The sequence below is a fragment of the Podarcis bocagei genome (assembly GCF_964188305.1).
Source record: "Podarcis bocagei genome assembly, chromosome: 5".
In the NCBI taxonomy this organism is placed as follows: Eukaryota; Metazoa; Chordata; class Lepidosauria; order Squamata; family Lacertidae; genus Podarcis; species Podarcis bocagei.
The window spans coordinates 29,637,149-29,661,470 of NC_138129.1; the positions used below are offsets into that span (position 1 = coordinate 29,637,149).

Below are 24,322 nucleotides of genomic sequence, written 5' to 3' on the forward strand. Positions count from 1 at the left end.
CTGGCTGAATGTAGCATTTCCAACTGTCTCAGAACACTCTCAGAAGAGCTGCTTAGTTCACAAAGGATGGCGACTTAGCTTGTTGCTCTTCTTCAAAGAGCGGTGATCTTTAAGATCAAATGTAAGAGGAATAGAAAGTAATGGGAGACCCTGAGTGATAGTCCTGAGATTGCAGAGCAGAATTATGTTTTGATTTCTGCAAAAGTTCATATTGGCCACCTACAATTAACTATTGTCTGATGTGTGGAATGAGGATGCTCAGATTAATTTTTGATGCAGGCTTTTTCCAGCATGCTTCTGGAATAAGAGTTGCCAACCCTTACCAGCCCATGGGCTTCTTTAGAGTGTTAGGAATCATCTCCGGTTTCTTCTCTCCCCCTTTCCCCGAATCACCCTTCCCTCTCCCCAAAGGACGGGGAGAACACACACACATACAGATGCTTTGTTTTTACCAAGGAGTTAAGATGCAGTACAGCGAAAATAGATCCTCCTGAATGTGTATGATTTTGCATAGATTTCCCCCACCCTGGAAAAAAAAACCATCCAAGTTTGTCTTTGAGAGAACCTAGGATTATTTTAATCATCATTTTTGCAGACATGATTTGGGATCTTTTATCAATCTTCTGCCTAATACAGAACAAATGTCTCCCAACACTTTGGTTTTCTGAAGTAGATAGGTAGCCGTGTTGGTCTGTCATAGTCAAAATAAAAAAATTCCTTCCAGTAGCACCTTAAAGACCAACTAAGTTAGTTCTTGGTATCTGAAGAAGTGTGCATGCACACGAAAGCTCATACCAAGAACTAACTTAGTTGGTCTTTAAGGTGCTACTGGAAGGAATTTTTTTATTTTGGTTTTCTGAGACAAACTAGACCACATTCTCAGAGGGACACGGGTGGCGCTGTGGGTTAAACCACAGAGCCTAGGGCTTGCCGATCAGGTGGTCGGTGGTTTGAATCCCCGTGACGGGGTGAGCTCCCGTTGCTCGATCCCTGCTCCTGCCAACCTAGCAGTTCGAAAGCACGTCAGAGTGCAAGTAGATAAAGTACCTTCCAGCGGGAAGGTAAACGGCGTTTCCATGCGCTGCTCTGGTTCGCCAGAAGCGGCTTAGTCATGCTGGCCACATGACTCGGAAGCTGTACGCCGGCTCCCTCGGCCAATAAAGCGAGATGAGCGCTGCAACCCGAGTTGGCCACAACTGGACCTAATGGTCAGGGGTCCCTTTACCTTTACCTAGACCACATTCCCACAATCGGTGCTGGTAAGTACCTTTTCCAGGGCAGCCTTCCAACATCAAGTGGCTGCTCAGTCCAGTGTGTATTGGCCAGTCAACTGGGCTGTGAATCCAGGAGTCTAGGAAAACTCTTCTTATGAGAGACTGGGGTCAATGGTCCAGATTTCACCCAATTTAGCTGGGTCCAGGGGTGCACCCAGGTCCCTCTCCAACACCCTTCAGACCATCAGAGGAGGAAACTTACTCCTAAAGGCTGGCAGTGACTAACCTCCTTTGCTTTGGTCTATGAAATAGCCAGCCTTTGCAGGTCCAGCTTGCATACCACCATGATGGTTTCCACCACTTTTTCATTTTGACAGGCCTTTAGCCTGCCACCAGGTGGTTTGTTTTTATACCCAGGGAAGTAATTTGCAAATGTTCTCACAGTGGCCATAAGCCTGCGGGAAACTGGGAAGCAGGATCTGAGCAAAGGAGTCCTCCTGTTCTTCCTACTCCTGTGATTTCCAGCAACTGGTCGTAATTGTGAACATGGAGGAAGAATTAGTAGCCATGGATGCAGGGAAGGCAGAGCTCTCTCTAGCAGTGCAACATTTGCCTGCCTGCCCTTTTCCTAATACGTATATTACGCTTTTAAAAAAAACAACAACCCCCTTTGCCCAAAGTAGGGGGCAAAACCCTCTTGCCACTGATTTGTTCAGGAAGCAGGGGACCAAGTGCCAATGTGACTTTTTATAAAAAAAGAGGGCACTGAAAAGATAAAGTATTTTGTACAAAAACCGTATGTGGCCTACTTTAGAAATATCAAGGATTGTTGCTCTGATTCTGTCAGTGAAAGCTCCCCTTTTCAATATGCTAGCACACCTGCCGTTAAGAAGAAATGACTAAGTTGTGTTCTGTATATGCCAAACTCCTTCACCAATCGAGCTTCTACATTACAGAATTCTGCTGTCTGCTTTTATGACCCTCTGCATAGGGTAAGGGCAGTCACTGTATGCACCTGTACGTACATTCACACAACACTGGATGCAAAGAGCCAGAGAGGAAGGTCAGAGTTCTTACACATAGAGACCATACAAACTAGGTGTGGTGTGTTTTTAAAAAAACTTTATTGATTAAAAAAATCCAAAACAGTTATTTACAGTAGTTTTTTGCTTCATAAACATCAGACAAAAGAATATTCTCTCTTTTTTCGTCCTTTTTTAACTTCCCATCCCATCAAAAACAAGGTCTCCATATCGTTTGGACAAATAAGATACAGCAAGAATAGTCAGTGCATTGTAGGAACTGAAACATTGCTCTTGTTACCTTGTGCAGCAATTTCAGATCTGCTTAGGTTTCCTGCAGTGCCAGGAAAGAAGGTTCAAACTGCTTCATTTAATAGAGGCACAATTCTAATCAAACGGCTGCCAATCCAGCCCAAGTCAAGGGGGCCTAATTGAGGGTAGAGGAGGGGAAACTACTCAAACATTTTTAATTAAGAGTGTGAACATGACTAAGTATCTTCAGTTGGACTTGGGATGCTGCTGCTTAAAAGTATCTTGCCAATTTCAGTGACACTTTGAAGGGATACATAATTCTTGAAAGCCTATAAAAAGCAAGGTCAATTTTGGAAAACTGTTATAATAATATAGACTGAAATTCAGCCGGGGGGATTCGAGGAAGTCACTTAAAAATGTTACTAAGATTGGATTAAGTACAGTTAAGATTTATGTTTGTTTGTCTATCTAAAATTTTTTGGAAAATCAATAAAAAAAATTGGAGGGGGGGGAAGCAAGGTCAGGTTTTGCTTCCACAATCCAGAAAACAAGATAGGAACCAAACTGGAAGGAGCCACCTTCCAGAGATTCAATGCAAATAGTCAAATTAATCCACAAGATTTTAGAATTAAGCAAACAAACAAAAAACCAAGTATGTTACACGGCAGCTCTTCAGGCTTTTCAAAACAGAAAGCAGCACAATTTGGCAATGTATTTGCTTTTTCAAATTTCTGGATCAATATGTGAAAATGGCAGCTTTCTAGACAGAGTTAAGCTATACCCTGCTGATTGATAAAGGATCACCGAAGATCAAAAAGTACCAACAAAAGGAAAGCAGGCAATTATTTGTGCAGCAGCAATTACAGGTTGTACCAATCTTAGCCCTAAATCTGTAATTTGCAAAAGGGGGGAGGCACACCACAATGTTCCATTAAGCCCATAACAATTCCCACCCTATTAGTTCCAGTTCTCCAATGCACTCACTGCTGTCCTTGTCGTTTTTCGACACCAGGCTTGCACACCTAGTTCGAGAACAAAAATGTGAAAAGTTGCATCCTGCTGGGCTTTTTAGCTTTACTATTCATGCAACGTAAAAATTAGGCTAACACCTTCTAAAAATTAGTGTTTTTCAAGATATATAGGTGTATATAATAGATCACTATTTAACTTACATTTACAGTGAAACAGCACTATTAAAATAAAAAAGGTGGATGTTCATATCACCCAGGGCACTCTGTGTTTTGCAAGTTCCTGGTCTCAGGCCAAAGGGGGGGTGTAACTCAATGAAAAATATATGCATGTCTTAGCAGTTCAATCTTGCAAACCCCCAGCTTCCCGCCCCCTTAAATCCAGGGCATGGACCACAGATGAAGAATATATGGCCCTGCGTATGCTGCTGGGGCTCCCAGCTCCCTCCCATCCAAACCAGCATGCCCCCCCAGCTACTGGTCAGGGATGATGGGAGTTGGAACTCCAGCAACATCTGGTGGGGCCATGGGCTTCCACATGCCCTCTCTCTTGGGCAGTGTTTCCCAGACGTAGGTCTCTAGCTGTTTTGGGGCTACAACTCCCATCATCTCTAGCTAGCTGGATCAGGTCAGGGATAATGGGAGTTGTAGTTCAAAAACAGGTAGAGACCCAAGTTTGGAAAACGCTGCTCAAGGGAGATCAGATACTATCAGGTGGGTCTACATTTCTGCCAAGGCTGCCAAGTACATGGGGACACATCAAATCATGTAGGGAGGCAATTTCAGGGTCACACACAGCTTGTAGTCTGCAGGAGAGGTTGTGATTCACTATGGAAGACCCTACTCTGTTCAACCTCCCTTCCTGGCCACAAGAGGGCACCTGTGCTCCATCAGCAAAAGAGAAACTACATTCAGCATGATGAGAGCAAGGATCCAAAACAAAGTCAGGAGGTTGGTTGTTCCCCCCCCCACCCCCCTTATAGGTAGTTTTGTCAGCACATCCATAAAGACACCTTAGATTTCCCGAGTTACAGTCCACGACCAACAAAATTCAAAATGAAAAACGAAGAAGAAAGGGTTGTTTAAAGCAACTTCACAGTCAAAGAGTCTTGTTCCGGATCCTATCCCTCTTCCCCACCTCTGAAATGCCCCTTTGCTGCTTCTCAGCCAGCAGAGCATCCTTCCCTGCCACTCTGATCACATCTGTGCATCTCCAAACATGACATGGGGGGAAACACAGGGAGAGGAATGGATGAAGTCACAAAAAGCCAGCACCTAAAATAATAATAAAATTGCTCAAACAGCACCATACTTTTTTTTTTTAACTGGCACCAGTATTCGAAGGGTGGTCGTTGATTGTTCCCCCTCTCCACCTCCCAGTGGAAAGAGAGAGGGATGCCACAAACATTAACATTTCCAGTTAAATCTGCTCATGCCAGGGACTCCGGTTAGGCAACATGCAGGGGCCAGCCACTCATGCGCACCAGACCAGGAGTATGTCAAAGAAGTTATGCTACAGAAACAGCAAAACAGAAACAACCCCTGCCCGCCCGCCCCCAAAAAGGACACGCGTTAGGATTCTCTGGACAGAGGTGAAATCACTCATTTCGCCTCCCCGCCATAATTCATATTTTTAAGGTACTTGGGTTTTTTGTTTTTTAATTATCTCTCCTCCGTTACGTGTTGGACCCTTTTCCTGTTCTCTTCCATGTCAGCAGGCTTCAAAAAAAAGTGGGAGAAGAGAAGGACCTCTGCACAAGGATGCTCCACAGCAAAAAAATAAAACACAAAGTCACAGTAACAGAACACCAGCCATGTTCTCTCAGAGCACGTTAAGGCCTCTCGGTCCTTTCAAGAGCAGATTGTGCGTGGTTCAGGCACCCCCCTAGTCAGACAGTGTCCTCCACGCGGCTTCAACAGGAGGAAAGGATGCTGGCAAGGTCCAGAAAAATGAAACGCTAGCCAAAGGATGTGTTGTCCTCCTGCTTTGCGGCGGAGACAGTGTTTCGTTCTAGAAGCCGAGGTGAGCTGGCAGCACAGCGTCAAAACGGCCAAGGAAGCCTCGGCTTGTTTTGCTCCTGGTTGAGGGGTAGCCATATCACAGCGTTAACATCTGGCAGGGAGGACCCTCAGTGCAGAGGCCAACAGAAAAACTCGGGAGAAGGAGCAGAGGAACCCCCAAAGCCTCCAAAAGGAGCTAGTGGCTGGAGAAAGCTACTTGGTTTTTCTGGAGAGGGCTGGCGCAGCGGCCTCTCTCTGCAGTGACGGAGGCAGCTGCCCGCTCAGCTTCTGCGAGTCAAGCTCAGCTGCCCTTTGCAAGGCCACTTCCACCAGCAACTGGAAACTGCTGAAGTCCTCTCCGAAGAGCTCGGGCGGAGTCGGCGGCGGCGTGTTGAAGAGTCCGCTGGTGGGACTGGCGGCATCTGCCCTGGTCAGGAGAGCCAGAGTGCTGCCCGTTGCGCTCAGCTGCGGCTGCTTGGGGTGAGGCTCGAGCTTGACCTGCTGGAAGGTGGGGCGCGGGCTCTCCTGCTCACTCGTCACCACAGTCAGGCTGCCGGGCAGGGGCCGGGCAGGGTGGCAGGTCATGGGCGAGCAGACCGACATGGAGAGCACCTTGGAGGAAGCAGAGGAGGCAGGAGGCACCATTAGGAGTCCGGACCCTGTGGCGGCGGCGGCTGCATGGGTCAGCGTCACATCAGCAGATTTGGCACCGCGGCGAGATATGGTGAACTGGTTGGGATCCTTGCCGTCCTTAAGCAGCATGTCAGGGAGGAGCCTGCGCCTGGCGTTGATGAACCAGTTGCAGATCTAAGGGAGAAATGCACAGGGCTCGGTTAGATGCCAGGGAACAAGGACTTGGGGGTGTGTGCAGCAGCTATGGTGCTAGACTTAAGGCCCTCGGGGAAGAGCAAAGTTGAGGCTGCCCACCTGTAACGTGGGAGACAACAGAGAAGGTGCAAAAGGAAAAGGAAAGCATTTGCTACACTGGAAGTTGAGGGGCACATTTTTCTAAGAAGAAGTGAGTGAGCAAGAGAGAGAAATGCAGAGGCTTCAATAGCCAATTGTATTTTTTTCATGACTGATAAGGTTGTCCGTGACTACCAGCTGGAACAGCAATGTTCTGCTTCCACTGTTGGAAGCAATATGCCAAGTGCTAGGAATCATAACTAGGGCAAGTGCTGTTGGTTTTGCTTGCTGGCTTCCCAGAGGTAGCTGGTTGGCCGCTGTGGGCTAGATGGGCAAGAAGAACAAGACTCCTCTTCTGTTCTCATACAGCCATTTCTCCAAGGGCATGCAAAATAGTTAAAAGAGTACTGGGAATATGTAATAAAGGAAGAATAAAGGGGGGAAAGTCATCTAAATGGACATATAAGAATATGCAGGAATGGTGAGGAAATTAAAGCAATCGGGGAAGGGAAGAAGGGAAATCGGTGGAAATGTATATCTGAATGTGATTCTGGAAATGGTTATAATGAAAATTATTTTCTTTAAAAAAAAGGATTTGTGGCTCTTTCCTTTCTCCTTTTATTCTCACAAACCCCCTAAGACTGAACCTGGGACTTCTCCATGCAAACTAGGTGCTTTGCCGCTGAGTTACATGTAGCCCTTTTTTTAATAGGAAATAGGTTTAACAGCATCATGGTTGCAAATCAAACATTACTGCACTTCCCACGGGTTTTTTAAAAGGTTGGGGAGGGGCAATGGCTCATTCTCTGCCTCCAGCATCCTATTCTTGCCACCTGTTGTCACTTTGAGAAGCCAGGAGAAGGCAGCTATTCTCTTGCCAACTGAATTTCTGTTTCACAGTGTTACAAGCTTGGATCTGCCCAACCAGTGTAGGATAAAGCACAGACCATTTATTCCAAGATTCCTGACATGCCTTTTCTCCTGCCAGATCTGTCCAGGAGTGAATAGAAAGTATGTAGGATGTTTCCTTTATACAGGGCAATCTAGGGCTTAAAAATTAAAAATCCAATATAGAGAAATGTGCACCTCTCTCAAGTTCCACTCCAGGTCCGGTCAGTTATAATTCAGCAACTATTTTTATTCTCATGAATACAGTACCCAAAGACTGATCTACTGAATTATTTGTACCAGAGCATTTCTTGTCCCTTATGCTCAGAAGTACGAGGAGTTGAGGTTTAAGACCAAAAAGTATTAATGGGACATCACTTAACAAACTGGTAGGCAAACTTTCCAGTTTCCCAGAACTCTTCTATGAGCTGGATGTCAAAGGTAAAAACTGAAAGAGCAACCAGCCCTGGTTCTGTGAAACCGAGAGGGAGGGAAAGAGGAAGAGAAGAGACTGGATATGAAGACAGAGCCCACAGCAGCCTTTCCCAACCTAGGGCCCTCCAGCTGTGGGCTGATGGGAGCTGTAGTCCAAGCCATCTAGAGAGCACCAGGCTGAGAAAGTCTAAGTCTCATGGAGATGGGCAGAGCAACCTGACAGAGATTGGGGAGGGGTGCGGTTGAGGGAGAAGGAACAGCCTCTTCCTAAACCCAAGTCAAGCCCATGCTAGCCAAGACAGAAATTATCCAAGGCACTGGTTTCAAAGGCAATGAGGGTGGAGAACTATGCCAGCTCCAGGGGCTGTTAGGGGAGTGGGAAGTTGTTGGGTCCTGAGGATGCAAAGGCTCCCCCAACACACCCATTTTTGCCCCTACTGACAGAGCACCATCTGCAAAGGCACACTGGTGGCAGAGCTTGCCACTGCAGCTAAGAGGCTTTTGGGGGTGAAGCTCCCACTCTGCCTGCAGAGAAGCAAATCTGCTGGACCCACAGGCCGATCCCTCAGCCACGTTTCACAGGAGCTTGGGGTTGGCTCCCTTCATCATTACATCAGAGCTTGCATGGGGCAACACTGATGCCAGGGGCTACAAAGAAACAGCAATGGCTGTTCCCCCCCATCCTTTTCCCCCAAAAAATATGTATAGTTTGATTAGGTGTATAACTAGAGAAAACCAATCACATACATGCACATGTACATAGTAATCAAGAGTGAAAAACTCTTCTATAGACAAGAAGCTTGATCCAGCAAAATCCCCAGGAAACAGAGTCAGTGATCCCCTACTAAAGTGCAATTGTTTTCTGTGAAACTTAAACACAGAAGACAACAAGTTGCCTAGGTTGGCACAGAAAGAACAGCCTGCTGATTTAAATGAAATTTCCCCATTTCACAGATTTGTGAACAAATGTGCATACCAATCGGCTGTGATCAAAACACTTCGCAAATTAATTGGCAACTTATTTCAAAAACTTCTCAGCGGTGCAGTCTACATTCCTTTCACACTACAGAATTGCATCTGGCTAAACACAAGGGGGCAAGGAAAACCAGGAAATTATTGGGTATCTGGTTGGGCCTCTGCTAAGACACATTGCAAGGTATCCGAGCAAGTTCACGTAATTTTAAAGCAAGTCCAAAACTTTCCAGAAGCGAAGGCTGGTACTTCCTGGGCAGAACACCAACTCTCCATGAAATGGAAACTGAAGTTTCCAAGCTGGTTGGTTGAGTCATAAATATTCATAATTTGAGACATGGAAATGTTTTGCAGAGGTTATGTAGATTAGAGGACTTACAATAATAATAGCAACAACAACATGACCCCCAAGAAGGGCATACAAGAAGAGCTTGCCTAGATGCAGGACAACGTCTCTACTGTCTTTATACCTGCCATGACTTCTTAGTACCTGGGTGCAGTAAGATGCTCACAATAAATAAATACAAGACAGGGACGCACACTGGCCCCTTCCATTGGCCTGCAGCCAGAGAGGGAATATGGCCTCCGACTGAAAAATGTTCCCCATCCCTGGCTGTTGGGTCAGTTGCTACACCTCCTTCCAAGAAAGACCACTGGGAAGTGGAGATCAGTCTGGCCCCAGCAGGTTCTTATACTTTTTAAAAAATCTGCACTGGGTTACCAGCTGCTTTCATCCCTTTATTTTAAAGTTGCTGTAAAGACTGATGTGGGAGACTGTGTAGAAATGTTTCAAGAAAGTAAACTGGATATTAAATTCCTGTTTACAATTCACCCACTGTACTCCGTCTAGCACTGCCCAACCTCTTTCCCTTCTCTCCCTTTTTCTCTCTACCCTTCTTGCCGCATAAACCTCATCTTTTAATATTGAATGAGTTTTCTATGAGGATCACAGAAGGGGAAAACATACTTGTAATAAAGCTGAGATTTCATTTAAAGCCATTATAGACTGGACTTTACCCATCCAGGGGTCCTTTACCTACCTAAGCTCAATTATAGCAAACAATGAACTCACCATTTAAAGGAATAACGTTTATCCATCCTATTTCCCACTTAGGTAGGGCTTCACTCCAGCAGAAATGTATTGTGCAATTCTGGACCATTCTGTAGACTAAGTCTCTCAGGTCTCGAGGCCTGTCATTATTATTAACCTTTTTCCATCCTCTACCTGCAACAGCATTATGCAACTGCTCATAAAGCAGCCACACTGCACAATAGCACAGTGCTTGGTTACAGTTGTAGAGCACCAAATTAGGATATTAGAGCAGCCTTTGCCAGCCTGGTACTCTCCAGTTGTTTTGGACTACAATCCCATCAGCACCAGCCAGCGTGGGCATGCTGATTAGCGTTGCAGTCTCGAACAGCTGGAGGGCACCAGCTTGGATTGCACAGTACGAACATGTGCAACTGCACTCTTTGGAAGAGAGAGGGACAATCACGTTTCCATTTGGCGAACTAGCAAAGTTCTGGATGCATTGCCAAAGAAGCCCGCTAGGAATCTTAGCGCAACGCCATGAGGAGCTGGTTACAAGACCTTGGGAAGCACAGCTGCTGCCTGTGCAATTTGTTTCACGTCACACACAAGGGTGTAGAACAATTTTTCCTTCTTGAAAGCCAAACCAAAATGAAAGAGTGCTTCAAAGAGAACAATTATGGAAAAATAAATCAAGTAGACTGATGTATCTTTTGCAAATCAGCAGCTCTGTAAAATATTTTCCCTGGGGATACGTGTTAACACAAACTCAATAATTTCCCTGTTTTTAATCCCCTCCCCACCCCCTGCCTCAAGAAAATAATCACCATGTTTCCAAAGCCTCAAACTGGTCTCCTTTCACAAGTATACATAGTTTTTTCCATACGTGTGGAGCAAGAAGTTGGGGGTTTCATTGCACATGGCTTACAAGACTTAAAAACAGAAGCAGGCAGCTCACCACAGCTTACATTTAAAACACTTCTAGGTTGAACACATCTGCAGGCATATTCACAATGTGGACCTCCCCGGTCTTGCCCTGGTAAGAGCACAGAACCACCAAGGAGAGCCTTCTGCCCTTCTTCTATGCCTGAATAAGTGTGAAGACTCTCCACGACAGAAGAAAGGTAGGGTCTTCCCCCCAATGTTGTACAATGCCTCAGAGGTAGGAACAGAAGAAGCACCTGCTAGATCAGTCTAAATGTCTCTCTCATCCAACATCCTGGTCTCGCAGTGGCCAAACCTGGGAAACCTGCAAACAGGACTTGAGCACAAATAACGCACTCTCCTGCGATTTTCAGTAACTGGTATTCAGAAGCATATTGCCTCTGACCACAGAGGCAGAGCATTGCCATCATGGGTAGAAGAGATACTCTGAAAGTCTTGACACTATTCTTGCTGCTTAACACCATGGAAACTACCCAGCTCTCAACCCTACCATAGTCTCACTGCTAAAAGAACAAATTTAAAAGCTCCTTAAGCAAGGAGAAAAGGGGTCCTTCCAGTTACTGATTTAGAAGACTCCAGGTTCAATGAGCTGTACACCTTTTATGCCCCATATGTAGAGAAACACTGAGGCACCGCTGCACACAAATTCTAACTGCATAAAACAAGCAACCAATCATTAAGTCCCAGTAAACATATGCATGCAGAAATTTCACAGCCACTTTTATGTTCAGCTACATTTGTGCACAAGTACACTGTACCAGAAAAAGGTGCAATTTATGTTGCTTTTAGAAATACAAAAGGTGACCTTGACTATCTAGATGGTCTTCAGCAAGCCAACTCCTTCTCTGCATACAAGCAAGAGCTGCAACTTGTTATCGGAATATTTGTGCTCACAGCAAGCCAAGCAGAACAGACTAAGCATTCTTGTGCAGTCAGATCCCAGCTAAGAGCACCAAGCTTGGTCAGTAGAGAGAAAGAGAGATGGGAACTATCAAAGGAAGCTCAGAACTTTGCAAGGAATGCTACTAGCTGTTCAGTGAGTCAGGCACCCAAGTGACCCCAGTTATGTGGGGACAGTTCTCTGCTACAGAGAAAGAGAGGACAAAATGCACTGATCACGAATAGTCAGTTCTAAAAAGAACTTTTGTCCTTTTCACAAGGCTAAGCAGCATTGATCAAACAATCTGAATATTTTGGATCAACCACAACAACACTCCTTAGGTTTACATGTCCTTATATTACATCCAAAGCCATGTTTGTTTATTCCCCCCTCCGACACACACACAATGAACTATGCCAGCTCTAATGACACAAACAACTGGTCACCCCCAGAACAAATCTGGGTGCCACCATGCAGACCTCCCAAACCCAAAGTGATACAGTGGTGCCTCGCAAGACGAAATTAATCCGTTCCGCGAAGCAACCTTATTAGCGGATTAGTGCTATTAGCGGTTTAGCGGCTATTAAAGGCTTAGCGGCTTAGAAAGGGGGGGGGAGCGGAAAAAAATCTCAAGACTCGCAATACATTTTCGTCTTGTGAAGCAAGCCCACAGGGAAATTCGTCCTGCGAAGCGGGTTGAAAAACGGAAAACCCTTTCGTCTAGCGGGTTTTCCATCTTGCGAGGCATTCGTCTTGCGGGGCACCACTGTACTTGCTTGGCAACAAGCTGGTTTGGGAGGCTTACCCCCATGCAATATTGTCAGTGGGGTTCACCAGCAAAACTAGCTGAGCTCCTCGGATCCAGACAGCCCAAACAGAAAATCTATCTATCATATTATATTTCTATTTGGGCTGTTTGGATCCGTGCAGCACCGCTCAGCTAGTTTTGCTGAAGTTACATTTGCTTGTTTAGCAAATGTAAGTGTTGTAGCTGGAGAATTTTCATATTCAGAAATCAAGTGGGCATTCTAGGTAGGCTGAGCAGCTGGTTAAGACTGCTATTTCAGTAACAAGTAAGGACAATGGATAATTTCTTGTCAGCATGAGAAAAGGTGGTATGCTCACCTCATTTTTGAGAGCTTAAGCAGCATTTGTGTGAATGGCAACAAACCTGAGGACTGGTTTTGTACTCTGTTGCCAGTACCAAAGGCCACAACATGTATGCAACTGGGGTTAAGGCCACCTACTCCAAGCTGGAAGGGTGAGAGGGGGAAGTCACAGTGGGCTTCCTGTAAGATTCACCTGGGGTTTTGTACTCTGTTGCCAGTACCAAAGGCCACAACATGTATGCAACTGGGGTTAAGGCCACCTACTCCAAGCTGGAAGGGTGAGAGGGGGAAGTCACAGTGGGCTTCCTGTAAGATTCACCTGGAGGTATTTCCTTAGAAACAGGAAGACATTGAGCTGTTAAGAGCTCCTTTAAGAGAGTCCAGCTGGGACAGTCTCTCCCCTGTCTTCCCAGTGACTTACAACCTCTGTCCTGAGCGGGGAAAGCAAAAGAGAAACCCAAAAGGCCGGAACTCATGCCAGAGGCTCTTAAAGAAACCACCCTTTCATCTTTTTTCTTCCTCTCATTTTTGTATTTAAATTGTAAACAAATGCAATTTGTGGGGAGGCAAACCACATAAAGAAAGATTTTACAAAACACAACCGAACGGATAAAGGCCACTGCATAACAGCCCACTTCACCGTTTACTTGTTCGTGGCCCCACCTACAGATTTCCAGGCCCCAGCAAGGTTGTTTACTGGGAAGTAGCCTACATATGAGCAGGCCTTTCTTCCCCACAATCACAACATTCCCCCTTCACGTGAAGGGAACTAACGTGGCATTGCCCTAGCAGTCTGAATTTGGTTTTGGTTTCTTTGCTGAACCATAAGGTTGTTCAGTACTATACCTACCCGTTAGAAACAACCAACCAAAAATGTATCCTGAAAGCTAAGCTTTCAGGATGTAAAGTGCATACAGCTAACATTTCTGCCATTTCACTTTGTACAACGTGCACAGTTTAGTCTCTTATTTCATGCAATCACAATTTAAATGTTTAACCAAATTAAACCCAATCCACTGGAATGTGGTATGCACTGATAGAACAGTGTTACAGTAAGGAAGGTCTAATGTCTTTTTAAAAATACAAGATAGATTTTCTCACCTGAAAGAAACTGGTTTTTACTTTAGAACACTACTTTTTAAGAAGCTTCCTTTTACAGTACATGAAGCAACCAAGATCAAATTCCCCAGTTTTCAATATGCATGCCCTGGAGGTGTTTCTCACAGAACTCCTAAGAAGCCTGACAGGGCCGGTCCTACCATTAGACATAGTAAGGTGGCTGCCTCAGGTGGCAAATGTTGAGGGGGAGGTAGCAGTGGGTGTTATGTTGGAAAACAGAGCTGCATGTGCCACACAGGCCTTGCCCTGCACTATCTAAGCTAGCCTACTGCCCTCATATATGGCGGAGGAAGCCATCTAACAATATTTTAAATTGATTCCCCCACCAATACACACACACACACACACACACACACACATCACCCAAGTATTCCTATGGTATATTAAACCAGGTTGCATGAGAAGCTCTTTCTATAAACAATTCTGGGTCCTACACTAGCTTAACACTGAACCCTGTCAACAGAAGTCCTATGCAAGGGCTTTCCCCCTCTCCATCCCCAGTGCCCCACTAAAACTGGCTCAGAGGGGAGTTAGCAGAACCCCAGAACAGTGTATGGGGGAGGGAGATCAGACAGAATTGTTCCACAAATGCAACACTGAATTCCACCCATTGTTTTTAAGGTACTTGTCAAACACAGCAAGCGCTGGTTTCACATCATGGAACAGGCCAATGGTTTTCAATATTAGGGCAAAACCCTTACTCCCAAAGCAGACCCAGAAAATAAAAATTATCCAGACACCTGGTAACAAGCACCTAACATTGGCATAGAAACGTCTGTGTTTCTAAACGTCTCTGCAGGGCACAGGTAGAAATCTGACGCTTGCTCTTTGAAGATAGATGCTGTTTTCCAAAAACAAACTCTCTAGCCAAGGATGAATCAGGGCAGGGGAAACCCCACACTTGGCCTCAGCCACACCTCTATTCCTTTCCTAGCTCCTGCATCTCTTGCCAGGTGAATCAGAAGTCTCGTTACCCTCCTGACACTAGACTGACCCAGCAGAATATCTTATATTTATTTAGTTATTTCCGAAAACCCTGGCCTCTCCTTCAAATCCTTGGAAAGGACTTGACAGATAAGGAAGCTAGGTGTGTTTCACAAGCATTCAAGGGCAAGCACACCTTGCCAAAAGTTGAGGCAACAACCAAATACACACAGAAAGGAACTCCTCAGCTGTACTTGATTCCATACAAATAGTAAATGGCTAAATTCACATCAGGTGTTGAGTGGGTGGCACAGAACACAGTTCAGCTAAAACTGTTAAGGACTGGGTTAGATTTGTTTAGTGTTTTCTCTTAATTTCTAAATTATGCTTCCTTCCCCCTCCCCCAGTACAACCACAGACAAAAAGCATTTGTGAGAAGGAAAGAGACGGGAACACCTTTGGGGCAGTTGGGTATTTTGTTCCCAAAACCAAGTCAACTGTTCATTTAGGCTCATATCCTGCTTTTCACTCCCCCTCAAGGCACACACAGTTGCCAAGAAATGCCTTAAAGTGGAGTTGAAGGATGAGGAAGTGAAAAGCAAAGCCCAGACACTTAATGGAGAAATCTCACCCTTCTATTAATACTACTTCACCCTAGGGAAGTCACTGAGGATTTTACAGGCTTCGCTTAAACCTCTAATTTCTAATACATGTTTAGCTCCTACTATGTATTTTAATTACCAAATAGCTTTATTTTTATCATTGGCTTTTTTGTTTTTGCTATTTTGCTGCTGGTTTTTGTGAACCACCTTGGTATTTCTTTTTGAAATGAATGCAGTAGATAAACAATAGTACTAACAACAGTATTAATATAGGTTTCCCAAAGGCCTAGCTGCCCAACATTCCTTGAGACCTTGCAAGGATGTGTTGGTCATAAACAGATTTCCACTCAAATCCCTGGGCAGTGTTGCAGTACACTGGGGTCCTTAGAAAATCTGTACACTTATAAGGCAAGCACAAAATGGATAAATTTAAAATGCTTTGATTCCATCAATACAGACGGATTGCAACCCAATTCTTCAACCCTCAGTGCCTTCTGCCCTACTAATCCAGTAGAAGACCAGGGATGGACCATCCAAGAATGGAGGTCTTCTGGAATCCTGACTAGAACCATATAGGCCCCATTAACATGCCGTGTTAAACCATAGTTTAGCATGAAATAAACTATGGATTTACATGAGTGAGCAATGTCCTGGTGCACACTGCTCACAAAGACAATGCTTCACATTTTTCTTCAACATGCCAGAGAGGAAACAAACTGTTACATGAGAGCCACCACTTGCATTTCTTTTGTGTCCTAACAAGCCACAGTGGTAAGCCAAGGTGGGTTGTTGACTTACCACAGCAGTTTGTGAGGAGACAAACAAGCCACAAGTGCTACCTTGCATGTAACAACAAGCCAATCTCTGGTTTGTAGTCTTCATCCCCCTAGGAGAAACACACATGTTCGTTTTAAACCATCATTTAAATGATGGTTTACAGCAAGCCAGACTAGAAACTCGTCTTAAGAGTCCACATAAGGGGCATTTATAGGCCCCCAAAAAAGATTAGCCATCATTTTTAAGAGTCATGCACACCCTAATACCCCCAGTAATAATTTATTCCAGATTGACTAAATAGTTTATTGTCTCACTTTCCCATACAAATTATCTGCTGTTGCAGAATGTAACTTAATTTTGTGCTGTTAAGGAGATCTTTCTTGGTATGTTAAAATTCACACTCAGCTATGCATGGTTACCACTTTTAATAAGCTACCTGGAGAGACCAATCCATAGAAAAGGGCAGATTTGTTCTCCACTGCCCCAGAGAGCAGGACTAGGTCTAACGGTTTAGGTTACCAGATGCCCTACAAGACATTCTCCCAACTCTATGATTCTTCCCAATACATGCAAGACTGGAATTAATTCAAGTAGTGACATTACTACAATTGCATAGGATTGCAAATCAGCCTAGAGTATTTTGACACCCCAGTTCTACTTGCAGGTTAAGCACTACTTATTTCAGTGGATTCACGTGCACATATATTTATAAAATGTGCTCCAGATTGCACACCAAACAAAATCAACCAAATAGAAAGAAATAGCCATAGATCTTGGCCCATAAGGCATTCATAAATTCATAACTTATTGCAGATCTGACCAATCCTTCAGACTTCTTAGGTGCAAAATCATTGAGTGTATCTGTTTATGTACTAATTAAATTCAGCTAACTTGTGAAAGCAGGTTTAAGATTACTGATCTTTAACACAGGTGAAAAGGGACACCCAACTTGTTTCTTTGTAAAAGAGGGTGAGAAGCTACGATTCCTGTTACATTTATTAAGAACATCTAATTCAAATTCAGAGCAAAAGGTGGAGCTGAACATTAGCTACACAATGCAACCAATAACCTTATTATGATAAACTAAAATGCCAAAGGAAAGCAAGTCAGCTTTCGATCTCCTCAGAATTCTTCTTCAGGGTGGATATTAGACAAAACAAAGAGGGAGGAAGAGGGCAAATGAATGATGGAAAATCTTCAAAATCTGCATTATCCAACAAACTTAAGATGAAGTACATGAGGCATTCTTCAGACTTAATTCGTTAACATGCAGGGAATAAAACAGATTCCAAGATGCAGCTACAGGGACACACAGAATGATCATGCCCCCCCCCTTTGAGGGTATGAAAAGTAGCAATTACCTGCATCTGCTCCCATCACTAAGCAGAATGTGCATGTCCCTTGGAAGGCAGAGAACAGAAGTAAAGAAAAACAAGATAGTCCTTACGTTAACAATGCTGGAGGTTACTTTTTGTGCACTGTGGGGGGGGGGAGAGTCAAGAGAGGCCGAACTGGGTAGTATTACCTAGTGGTTGGAGGGCAGAGGCCAACACAAGATTAAGACCCTGAGACTTTTTCCCATCATGCCCAGCTTCTCCTTCCCTTTGTGTTGGGGGGGGGAGAGAGATTTAATCGGCCTGAAAAAGATCTCAGAGGAACAGGAAAGCTTGCTAATTACTTTGACATTTTAGTTGAGCCTAATAAAAGCTGGTTCGTTTTTACTTTTTGGATTTATTTTTGCTAACAGGTTTTTTAAATTTTAAAAAAAAATCTGCAACTTCTTATGCATAGGCACAAGAGGTGAAGGCTCCAGTACCCGTTAACAGCAATTGAGAAGAAAGAATTTCAGCTTTCATGACAACCTACACCTGCCAAAATCCCTTCCTCTGCAGTACTATTAAAGGTACCAAAGCCTTCTCCTCTTTTGCACCTGGCAACCCTGTGTATGCAGATATCATAACCTGCTAGGAAAGGATTATACAGAAGCTCATACCTGAAGAACAGAGAGGCTTGTTTGCCCAGAAAGGCTGAGTTTCTCTTGCTCAGATGGATATGCATTGAACCTGTGCTCGTAGAGCCACTCCCGGAGAATCTTCACAGACTCTTTAGGAAGGTTGCCCCTTCGTTTTCTCTTGCCGGGCTGCAACGGATCCTGAGATACGCTCCCATCATCCTCCCCAAAGTCACTATCCGACATGGTGGAACTGCTGGCAGATCTGTCTTGGTTCAAGCCTGGGATGTGGGAAACAATGCAAGACATAATGGGTCACAGGTGGAATTACACAGGTGTGAAAGAGCTGCAAGAAGACAGGTTGTCTTCAACAGTCACTGCAGGTGTACCTAACAAGGTCCTTCGCTAATTGCATCTTGCTCATCTTCCTTTTCACAATTGTGCAGCACACAAAAGCTGCCCTTTTGCACATGGGTAACTGAGGCAGAAGATGGTCAACTGTGCAAAGGCCAACCTCAAGAGCAGGGATGGGGAACATTTGACTCTCCAAAGGATGCTGGGTTCCAACTCTTGTCACTCCTGACCACCGACTACTCAAATTACAAGAAAGGAGATTCCAACTAAACAGACAGTGGAACGGTCTCCCTAGGGAGCTTGTGGACTCTCCTTCCTTGGAGGTTTTTAAGCAGAGGTTAGATGGCCATCTGTCATGGATGCTTTAGCAGAGATTCCTGCATTGCAGGCGGTTGGACTAGATGACCCTTGGAGTCCCTTCCAACTCTACAATTCTATGATTGTTTCACTATGCAGCCTGGGGTGATGGGAGCAATAATCAAACCACAACAACTGGAGGCTCCTCATCCGTACTCTGCACTATGGTCAAATTCAAAGTGGTGCTTGGCATTCGACTCTACAGAGTTGTGTTCTACATACTCTACAGAGCTACAATATTTTAAAGTAAGTTATGAAGCTGTGCCATAAGCTCTATAGAAGGAGACTGCTGGTATTAAAATCACAGAACTATGGAGTTCTTGTAAAGAACATTAATGACACTGTGTTTTCATTAGGAAACCCAGAATTATTTTTTCCTAATATAGCTCCTTTCTTTACTGTGAAACTCCTGACACTTCTAACAATTTTGCCCAGTTCTGACAAAGCGGTATTTTTATGGCTTTCCCTTCCAAATGAAAAAAAAATGGTTTGGACCTCGATCCCCCAACCCACACCAGAATGATTGTATTTAAAAAAACCAAACTAAAATTCATTCATCAATATGTTTTTGAGCCAACTCCAATACATGTTAAAAGCGTATTGTGCAAAATGTTAGGAAATTAAGATGCATTTTACTTTGCAGGGGGATCAGACTGAAAAAGCAAGTGTCCACTATTAGGAAAGTCTCCCAGGAGGCTGAAGCCTTACAGCTCTTAAAAGTTTCTTCTCTCCAAAGCCCTTTACATGTAGAGACTTCCCCCCCCCTACATTCCCCCCCAAAAGGGGTGAGGACGACAGAGGTAACATATATAAAACTGGTGGGCCAAGCAGTAGTCAAGACTTCCAAGTTTGCTTAAGGTTAGCCCTTTTCCAGACATGCGGTCGAGTTTGTTTGGAAGGAGGCACTCGGAGATCAACACGTCCGCATCCACCCCCAAGCAAGAGCGCACACGCAGAAAAACGCCAGGCAAATTCAAGTGCATTGAAATGCAAGCGTGCATTCGCTTCTCCTCTACGCGCGCCCCCCACCCGCGAGGAAGAGAAAAGGGCAAAACTTTGTGCCTGTTAAAAAAAAAAAAAAAGCTGCAAAAGCAAATGGATCCTCGTCCTCCTATTCCTCCAGGCAACGCCGAGTGCAGAAGGGTTCAGAGGGAGCTGCTGGCTATGTGAGGGAGTCTCTCTCTCCTGTTTCAAGTCTGCATCTCATCAGGGATGGAGGAGGAGGAGCAGCAATTTATTTTTATTTTTTTGCTGCCGTTTCCTTCTGGCCCTGAACTGCCCACACCGCCAGCTGCACATGGGAACGACAAAATCCAGCCCAGAGCGAAATAAATAAAATAAATAAAATGCAAAAAATTCAGGAAGGTCGGTGGAGAGTCAGGCTAAAAGCACGGGTTGTTTTTGGTTTGCTTGGGGGGGTTTTTTTGGTCGGCTACGTTTGCCCCGCGTATCGTCCACTTTATCAAAACACCCACCCACCCCAAACCTCAAAATGCAAGCAAAAGGAAGTTAAAATAGCAACAAGCTGCCTCCTCGGCCGTGTCCATTCCTACACAAAGAGAATGCAATTGGAAATAGATCCGAACCGGGGCGCAAAAGGGGGAGGGAGGAAAAAAGGCAGATCAAACATTTCATTTTCTTCCGTTTGAATTCAAGCGAGACAAATCACGTGTCAGAAGTTTGCTACTTAGTAAAGCAGCAATTAAAATACATATACACAAACACGAAAATACCTCGCGGATTACTCCCACCGGCGCTGGTTTGATAATGAACTCAGGTCTGGAGTTTCAAAAGGAAAAGTAACGTGGGAGAGGGAAGCTAACCTCGCTTCAACCCCCCACCCCCGGGCCAACCTCTTTCTTTAAATCCCTTCCATCCCACTTCACACAAAACAAGCCTGGACTCCATGTTTTCTGCCAGTTGCATCGCCGCTCTCACCCCCAAAACCACCGCCTCCGAATCCCTTCCATGGGGGGGACCAAGAGGCAAGGTCGAAATAAGCAGAGACCTCCTCTCCTCCCCACCCCCCGAAAAAGAGGGGTCCCCAGCACCCAAGGGCCGAAAGCAATCGGAAGACGAGAAACGCTCTCGCAAAAAAAGTTTCTCTTGTGTCTCTTTCCCTGAGTGACAGATGCCTAGACAGAGTTCTCTTTGTTCCAAAAGAAACAGGAACTCGCGCCCCCCATAGCACGCGTTACCCCGGCTTTGCTCCAAACAAATCCACCCCCTCCCCCCAAAAGCTGTCATTTTACAAGCACTTGAAATCAGGTTTTGCTTTTGTTTTTTTCAAGGGAAACCTAAATTTGCAGAGTCCAAAATCGCAAGGGGTTTGTTTCTTTGAGGGTGGGGGGGGAGGCAGATGTGGGGAGGAGTTTGCAAAAGAAAAAAAATTTGGGAAAGTTGCCATTTTGGGATCAAGAGGGAACAGAAGCATGTAAAAGTAAAAGAAAGCAGCTTCGGGAGGAGAAACCTTCTAAATCTTTTTTTTTTTTTAAAAAAAAAGGTTTGTGTTTGTTTCCTTTAAAGAAAGCCGGACGGTGGCCGGGGGGGGGGCAACAGAAGACCCTCCATTCAGAGAGAAAAGGCAGGAAAGAAGTTGGATCTCTCGCGCAATGTTGCATTGAACGTTACCGAACAAAAGATCCTCTTCCCCGACTCCCTCGCCTCTCGCTCGCTTTTGCATAGCTGAGTGCCTGGAAGGCATTTCTCGTCCGCCCCCCCCCCCCGCCCCCGCTCCTCGTGGTGCTTTTTTTGTCCCTCTTCTCTCCCACCCACAAGACTTTTTTTTTTTTTTTTTTTTTGCAAAGTTGAAGAGTTTTTGCAAACACCGATCGGATACTCTCCGTGCACGCACACACCACCCGGTTCTCCACGAGGGCGCTCCATTCTCTGGACGCCCACGAAAACTCTTTCCTCCTCCTCCTCCTCCACCGCCGCCCCCCTCTCCTGCCTGCGGTTTGCCTTTGAGAAAACAGACAGCGGTTTTGCAAAAGGAAAAAAAACCCCGAGCCCCCTTTGCAAGTGCTTCCAGTCTTCAGAATGCCCCACACGCTTTTGCAAAAATAATGAGAACTCCAAAGTTTTGCCGAGCAAAAAGAAAGGGGGGGGGGATTATGCACCCCGAGCAACTTCCCAGACTTACTTTTCCCGGTCGGTTTCATTTTCTTCCTCTCGCAGCGTCTCCCACCCGCCCCTTTCAAGCTCCTGGCTCCGCTCCCGGCGGTGTTTCAATCCACGCCTTGGCAAGAAAAGGGAGCGTTGACGCAGCTGGTGGTGGATCCTTGCCGGACGCAGCGATGGGCACTTCTCTTTGTGTGCGCGCGCGGCGGCCGCTCAAGAGGAGGGGTCTGGGCGCTGCTCAAAGTGCCTTTAATACCTAACCTGCCACACGGTCTGACAGCTCGCGAGGGAAACTACCTCTGCGCTGACGTCAGATCCCCGCTCCCAGGGTCCGCTCCTCCGCTCTGCTCATCCATCCAGCCCAGTCCGCCCTTAAAGGAAGGCTCTGCACTCGCCTCCCTCCCTCCCCCACCCACCCACCAGGATAATTTGAAAAGGTGGGGGAGGGGGCACAGGCGGAAGGTGGGTGGTACCAGCCGGGACGAAAACAAAACAAAATTACAACTCCCGGGAAAAGGGGCAACTTGCAGAACACAGAAACTTCTGTTTTCAAATAAAACTCCACTGAAACTTTTAAAGGACTTTCCCGAAAAGATAAGAAAAAGCTCACGCTTGCATGCCACTGTTTGCTTTTATTAACACTCTTTGGGGAGGGGGAGTTCTGATCAAAGACCTATAACAAAATCAGATTTTCTTCATTAAATGAACAAGAAAATCTAATCTCGTTTACGGTGTTCAGTTGCTGAGATTGGAAAAAACAACGTTATGGTTGCAACATTTAATTTTTAAAGTTGCCATCCCTTAGTTCCAAGGCTGCAATCCTGCATAACAGAGACTCTTGGCACCTTAATCCTATACACGCTTACCTATGAGTAAATCCCACTGAAATCAGTGGGGCTTACTTCTGAGTAGGCATGCATAGGCTCGCACAGTGCAGATGGAATCCTCTGCACGTTTACCTGGGAGTAAGCCCCATTTAAAACAATTGGATTTAATTCTGAGTAGACATGCAGAGGACTGCACTGTTCATTCCTGATTTCAATTCCAGTAACTAGGTAAGACAGGCTCTGTCTGATTCAATAAAAACAAAAAGCAATACTAGAATGCTTCTGCGGAAACAGCATCACCTACCTCACAGAGTTGTTGTGGGGATTAAATGAGGGCGGGGGAGAAGCATTGTATGCCCCCTTGCACTCTTTGGTGAAAAAAGTGGGATATAAATGCAATAAATAAATAATCAATTTTTTTAAAAAAATGCATTCATAAACAACACCAACTAAACAAAAGGACAAATTTTAAAAGCGAAATAATTATGGCCCCTGCTGCTAAGACATACCATAGCTACAATCTAGTGCACAGTGATGCTGACCCCTTTAAATGTTTACTGTGCCACAGAATTCCAAAGGACTTTCTAGGATGTAAGTAGACTTGGGACTGTAGCCTTAAGTTCAATTGAAAGCAATGGGGCTTAAAAAACATATCTAATTCTGCAATACATCATGGAGCCTGGGTGTGAAATATTAGCAGGTGCCCAAAGGGGTTAAGTTCGCCTGCTTCAAACCTCCTCCTGCCAAAATTGTTTTCCATTGTTGTTTATTAAATGCATTTTGAGGTTTTGTTTTAACTAGGTTTTTTTAATCAATGGTATTTAGGCCTTCACTGTCATCTATCTATAGCTATATATCTGTTTGCATTTGTATCCTACCTTCCTCCAAGGAGATCAGAGTGGTCAAACTTCACAATTGTTGTGATAGGTCAGACTGCAAATTAGTGAAACCAGCATGGGATTGCCATCCACCAATCAGAATGCAGTCCCCAGCCAAGGAAATGTAACAAGCAAATAGAAAGAGAACCTATCCAGTTGACAAACACCACATGTACACTATAAGAAAGAAAATAAGTTTCACACACCCCTCCTCTCCCCGCCTTTTTCCCTTTTCTTTCCTGCCCTTATACTGTACTCAACACTAATCTCTCACAACAAATGTAACCGATCTGTACGTTTGTATCAGTTATTAGAATTAAAAATCAGGCTAGCAATCTTTTGGAGAAAAAGGGACTCAGGTTCTGAAAAAGGTTCCTGTGTGTCTTAAAAGCTTGCACCCCACATTTTGAAAAGACATGCAGACTCAGTTTATACTTGTTTACCCAGAAGTAAGCCTGACTGAGTTTAGCGGTCCTTATTCCCAGCTCAGAGTTCAGCCTCTCATGTGCGATCTCATGCATGCTCACTTGCCATGATATGTGTGTGTGTGCGTGCGTGTGAATTCTAGTTACTTGCTACCATGTAGAATTTTGAATTTTCCATAAAACGAACAGAGAAGTATGGAAATAAGATCTTAATCCTAAATGCATTTACTTAGGAGGAAGTTCCATTAATTTAATTCCCAACACACACAGGTAGCTTTCTTGTCAGTGATGGCAGATATCACAAATCAGTCTTGACCCTTTATTATGGAGAGGCCCTGTGTCTCTGAGATAGGGATAGGGATGTGG

The 24,322-nt window shown here is 44.9% G+C and overlaps 1 protein-coding gene across 4 annotated transcripts; it reads right to left on the reverse strand.

Moving 5' to 3' along the window:
• Nucleotides 1–2,319: 2,319 nt before the first annotated feature.
• On the reverse strand, nt 2,320–22,117 carry TGIF2 (TGFB induced factor homeobox 2). 4 transcript variants are annotated; one of them, XM_081196657.1, is made up of 3 exons: nt 21,849–22,117; nt 18,038–18,276; nt 2,320–6,264 (listed from the first exon to the last, which is right to left on the reverse strand). In XM_081196657.1, exons 1-3 carry the CDS (start codon nt 21,865–21,867, stop codon nt 5,671–5,673), a joined length of 852 nt encoding a protein of 283 aa, XP_081052783.1. In that variant the 5' UTR covers nt 21,868–22,117; the 3' UTR covers nt 2,320–5,670. The 4 variants fall into 4 exon arrangements, with proteins under 4 accessions (XP_081052783.1, XP_081052782.1, XP_081052784.1 ...); XM_081196656.1 differs by lacking the exon at nt 21,849–22,117 and adding an exon at nt 21,338–21,429; XM_081196658.1 differs by lacking the exon at nt 21,849–22,117 and adding an exon at nt 20,440–21,045.
• Between the last annotated feature and the right edge of the window lie 2,205 nt (nt 22,118–24,322).